This window comes from Alosa pseudoharengus, unplaced genomic scaffold (genome assembly GCF_046254945.1).
Source record: "Alosa pseudoharengus isolate Yale_2024_CS ecotype anadromous, Long Island Sound unplaced genomic scaffold, YU_APseudo_1.1 YU_APseudo_1.1_scf_1, whole genome shotgun sequence".
In the NCBI taxonomy this organism is placed as follows: Eukaryota; Metazoa; Chordata; class Actinopteri; order Clupeiformes; family Clupeidae; genus Alosa; species Alosa pseudoharengus.
Window position 1 is genome coordinate 20,785,596 of NW_027468564.1, and position 5,000 is coordinate 20,790,595.

The following is a 5,000-nucleotide window of genomic DNA, read 5'->3' on the forward strand; positions in this document are numbered from 1 at the left end:
CGGTACTTAGTGAGAGAAAAAGTATATATTAGGAATAATTTATCTTCTACAGTCCTTATTGCTTAGTTGTGTTTTTTATATTATATACTTTTAATTACTTTTTCTGCTGTTAGTGAATGTGTGTGTGTGTGTTGTCTGTATGCTACTGTGACCTTGAATTTCCCCTGGGGATCAATAAAGTATATCTATCTATCTATCTATATACTCTTTTGATCCCGTGAGGGAAATTTGGTCTCTGCATTTATTCCCAACCCGTGAATTAGTGAAACACACACAGCACACAGTGAACACACAGTGAAGTGAAGCACACACTAATCCCGGCACAGTGAGCTGCATGCAACAACAGCGGCGCTCGGGGAGCAGTGAGGGATTAGGTGCCTTCCTCAAGGGCACTTCAGACGTGCCTACTGGTCGGGGTTCGAACCGGCAACCCTCCGGTTACAAGTCCGAAGCGCTAACCACATAGGCCACGGCCTCGAAGGGCCTTGGTCAGACAGGTAACCAAGGACCCAATTCCCCTTTTTCCAACTGGTGGCCAGAATGAGGCTCCAGGGTACACTTGCCATTACACCTCAGTGCAGCAGATGGTGGAGGTAACGCACTCCGTTTGCAAACTGCCCAAAAAAAAAGCTCACCGAAAAAGAAGAAGGGTTCGCTGGCCTGTTGTCCACCTGCTCTTTTTCAGTGAGTTTTTTTGGCAGTTTGCAAACTCTGGCTCTGGCCGCAGGGTGAATAAGGCGAATGGTCACTATGAATGAGATCCAGAGTTCCTTTGAGAGGATGAGAGAAGCGTAAAGAAGGACAAACATCAGTGCAGCACTCCACCAATCAGGCCTTTATGGTAGTGGACAGATGGAAGCCATTTCTTGTCCGGAGTGAGTCAAAAAAGCACCTGAACGACTCAGATCATGAGAAGTAAATCATCTGGTCTGATGAAACAAAGACAACCATTTCCCAACTAATTCCCAACGGTGTACATGGAAGAAACACACTGAGCTGCACTGATTGTTCCAAACTATTCCATTTGAGAATGATTGAGGCTACTGTGATCTTGGACACTTACTGCAGAAATGTTCTCGTATCCTTACCCAGATCTGTCTTCATACTTTCTGTATGCACTGTACATATAAATTGGCATTCTTCATCACTTCATTAAAGGGACACCAGGCAACATTTTCGTGTTAATCATCTTTAACCATATCATCGGTATATGGTTAAATGACTCATTACTGGGTGAATGAAGGCTCTCTCGCCCCCCCCCCCCCCCCAACTGCCTGTAGGAAGAATATCCCACTTGCAAGTTCGGTGTATCCTACCCGCCGACCGAAGCAGGGTCAGTTTACAGCACAGAGGCAGGCTAACGAAACGCTAGAGATTGTTGCAAACGTGTGTATAATGCCAGAGCCGGCGAATAAGCAGTGAAAACCCTTGACGGAAGACGTAAAGAAAAGGAAAAGAGCTTCAGACCGAGCGAGGGGGAGTTTCGTAGAGAAAAAGCATCAGGCTTGCCTGGTGTCCCTTTAACTGTTCTGAAGTTGGGATTGATCAATCAATTTATTCAGGTACAGGATTAGAAAATAAGGCCTTGTGTACAACATCAACAGACCACCACACCAACACTGATATAATGTAATGATTTTTTTTATTTATTATTATTATGATAATGATAATGGGATCATTTTAAGACTTTACCTAACAGGTAACAAAAAAATCAGGCCTTTTATGTATTTGTATGTATCATCTTGTAAGCCACTATATGTAAATTTAAGAAAACAACATTCTGTGTCACAGATAAGAGTTCGCCTTTGTGGGTGATTGTACTTGGAGTCGATGGAATCTAGTCAATGGACATGCATTTGGATGTCACTTTGCAAGTCTACAATGACACATGAACTCTAGATGATATACTATATACATATATAGATGATTTGTTAGTTGTAAAATATGAAATAAGCAAGCAACACATCAAGTCCTCATCAAGTGTCTGCATATCAGCACATCACTTGGAGACTCCTGTCAAGACGCTCCTTTGGCTCTGAACTTAGAGAGGAGCATTTCGTTCTTGCGACACTCCTCTTTGAAGTCCTTGACGGTTTTGAAGTAGAGCCTCTGCTTGTCGAGAAGTTCCAGGTACTCGTCGTTGAGCTGGTCCCTCCTCATCTTGTTCTCCTGTTTCTTCTTCTCGTTCTTGATGCGGCTCTGCTTGATGCCTTCCACGATCTGCTCCATCTGCCTTAGGAACTGCTCGCGGGCGCCGGCCGAGGCCATGGCCTGCTGGAAGTTGTCGTGGATGGAGTTGAGCAGGTTCACCTCCTTCTCCAGGTAGACCTTCTTGTCGTCGAGGGTGTTGTAGAGTGTGAAGAACTGCTTGGTTTCCTTGTGCGTTGCCGACACTTGGCTGTAGAGCTCGACGAATCTCTTCTGGTACTGGGTCAGCTCGGCGCGGCTCGGGATCTCATCCATCTTGCGCTGGAGGACTGTGATCTCGCGGCTCCGCCGGGCCATCAGTAGACGGATCTTCTGCAGCTTCTCCTTGTCCGCCTTGTGCTGCATCTCCACCAGGCGGCGCTGTTCGCGCTCGTTGTCCGTGTCGCTGCCCGACTCCTGCTTCAGGTCCTCGATCTTCTGCTGCAGCTGGGCCATCTCCTGGCGGCAGTGCGCGCGGAACTCTTGCTCCTGGGTCTTCAGCGCTTCGTTCGTGGCCACCAGCTCGCGGAGGCTTTCCAGCAGGCCCGGATCGCCGTTCGCCTCCAGGTCGTCGAGTTTGCTCAGCGATGCCTGCAGTTCGGCCGTGCCCCTCGACACCTCCGAAAACCGACCTTTGGCTTCCTCGCATTCTCCCTGGACCTCCGAGCGGCGCGCCTGCATCTCCTCCAGCTCCTTGGCCCTCAGCTGGATCTGCTTGTTGAGCGAGGCCACCGTCCGGCGGTGCTGTTGCGCCGACCCGTACTTCGGCGACTGGTCTTCGCTGGTCAGCCGCTCGGCTTTCTCAGCGTATTCGCCGGCGATCTGCTTTATCTCCTCCGACTTCAGGCCCACGATCTGACCCACCGCGCTCGCCGTCAGCCTCCCCTCCTCGGTCGTCATGGAGGCCATGCTGGTCATCAGGGCTCGGATCCGCGTCTCCTCCACGACCCGCAAGTCCTCCTCCTCGGTCAGCTCCGCCTGTGTGGACTTGACCGCGGCTCCATCGGTAGCATCCCCCTCGGCCGCCTTGCCCTGTTTGTTCTGCGCTTGCTTGCTGTAGCCGTAGCGACGGCCGTACTCCAACAAGGTGGAGTGTACCTGGGACTCCTCGTCCAGCAGCTCTCCGGTCACCGGCTGCCTCTTGTACCGCCTCTGCGGTTTGTACACGTCCGACACATCCTGGACTGTTTTGACGGCTTTGGGCTGCCGCTGCCGGAAGGCCTCGTCCTGGGGGAGGCTGTGGGATTTCTGGAACTGGGAGACGGAGTACGCCCGCACGTAGTCCCCCATCTCCTCGCGGGTCTCGATGGCACGTTTCACCAGCCACTGCACGACTGGGAAGATGTGGATGAAATCCAAGCCCTGGATCTGATGGGGCTCCAAGCGATAGGGGCACTTCATTTTAGGCATCACGGACACAATCTTTTCTGTGAGGGCTATTTTCTGGCCAATGGTTGAGTTTTCCTGGAAGAGCAGGTCAACGTCGATGTCAAAGTTGCATGTTGTGATGCACCAGGTCATCCCTCCAACCACCTTGTCAAATGGAGACAAACCTTTAATGCGGGCTCTAAAGTAACCTGCTGCGAGCAGAAGTTCAAGAATCTCTGTGAGCTTGACATTCTGCTCCTCGTCCTCTCGCGTCTCAACCTGAATCAGGTTGCCTTCTTGATCATACTGCGCTCCGATCTTTGATCCTGTCCTGACTCTTTGGAACACCGAAGTGGCTGCCATCATCGGTTTCGTGGAGGCACAGCGTATCGATGTGGAGGTAGCGACCAATTTTAAATACTGCTGTTGATGAAGTGGCGGAAGAAACAGGAAGAAAGCGCGTGACGTGTTTACGTCATCAATATGTCGGAATTGCAAAGCTGTCGCATCCATATGACGTCAGGACAACGACACACGCGGCGGTCTTTTTTCTGATTCTCCCGTGTGGAACGCCGAACAGTATACATTTTCTTTCACCCAAATCTGCGAAAGATACCATACAGAAACATGGCTGCGACACAAGCTCCTGTAAGAAAGCGAATCCTGAAGGAGGAAGATATGACCAAAGTGGAATTTGAGACCAGTGAAGAGGTCGATGTTACGCCAACCTTCGATACAATGGGCCTGCGAGAGGACTTGCTCCGTGGGATCTACGCTTACGGTAGAGTGCGAGGATGTGTTCGGAGCGGAGGGCCTAGCTAAGCGGCTAAAGATAGAGTTGCTTAGTAAAGTTAGCGACGTATGCAAAATAATAAAGTTTATTATTATAATGGGGTGTAGCCATCCACTGTGGTGCTTCGCATACGTAGCAAATATATAACGTCTGTCTAGTTTCTAGCCGCATGTTATGCTAAAGTTACCTAGCGTATTAGCCAAAATTGTTTCCTCACCAGAAAGTTGCTCAAAACTATTAGCTAAGCGGCTAACTTGCTAGGTAACGTTAGGGATGCATTTGGTCTGTTTTGAATACAAGTTATAGATATGAATAGATATCAGTAGGAAATTCGATTGCTAAAGTATGGCAGTGAAGGCTTCCTTTAGAATTTGTTACAATTTGAGGAGACTTGTAATAAAGTTGGTGGCTAACTTGGCTAGGTAACGTTTGTTCAGCTATCGATTGAATGGCGCTCATTCGCAGCAACACTCGCAGGGCTAATGTACTTGTTAGCGTGCGCGTGCTAATATAAACTCAAGGGCCACACGCCCACCGTCCGCCTTTGCATGATAACTTTAGAGAGACGTTGCTTTGCTTTTAGACATATGTAATTCACGATGGCGGTGAATCTAGGCAGTGACCGTAGTAATTAAGTAATCGTATGCACTAG

The 5,000-nt window shown here is 49.3% G+C and overlaps 2 protein-coding genes across 2 annotated transcripts in view; one reads left to right on the top strand and one right to left on the bottom strand.

The window, feature by feature from the left end:
* Positions 1 to 1,625: 1,625 nt before the first annotated feature.
* Positions 1,626 to 4,010, bottom strand: LOC143123083 (coiled-coil domain-containing protein 93-like). The gene has a single exon (XM_076284204.1). It carries the CDS (start codon positions 3,919 to 3,921, stop codon positions 2,017 to 2,019), a length of 1,905 nt encoding a protein of 634 aa, XP_076140319.1. The 5' UTR covers positions 3,922 to 4,010; the 3' UTR covers positions 1,626 to 2,016.
* Positions 4,011 to 4,082: 72 nt separating this feature from the next.
* Positions 4,083 to 5,000, top strand: part of LOC143123107 (eukaryotic initiation factor 4A-III) — a 9,867-nt gene continuing 8,949 nt past the window's right edge. The window contains exon 1 of the mRNA XM_076284252.1: positions 4,083 to 4,336. Coding sequence (XP_076140367.1) covers positions 4,183 to 4,336 — 154 coding nt within the window. The 5' untranslated portion in view covers positions 4,083 to 4,182. The remainder of the gene's footprint in view (positions 4,337 to 5,000) is intronic.

Excerpts from the sequence above, each read along its gene's own strand:
- LOC143123083 (XM_076284204.1), bottom strand. The coding sequence starts at position 3,921 with ATGATGGCAGCCACTTCGGTGTTCCAAAGAGTCAGGACAGGATCAAAG.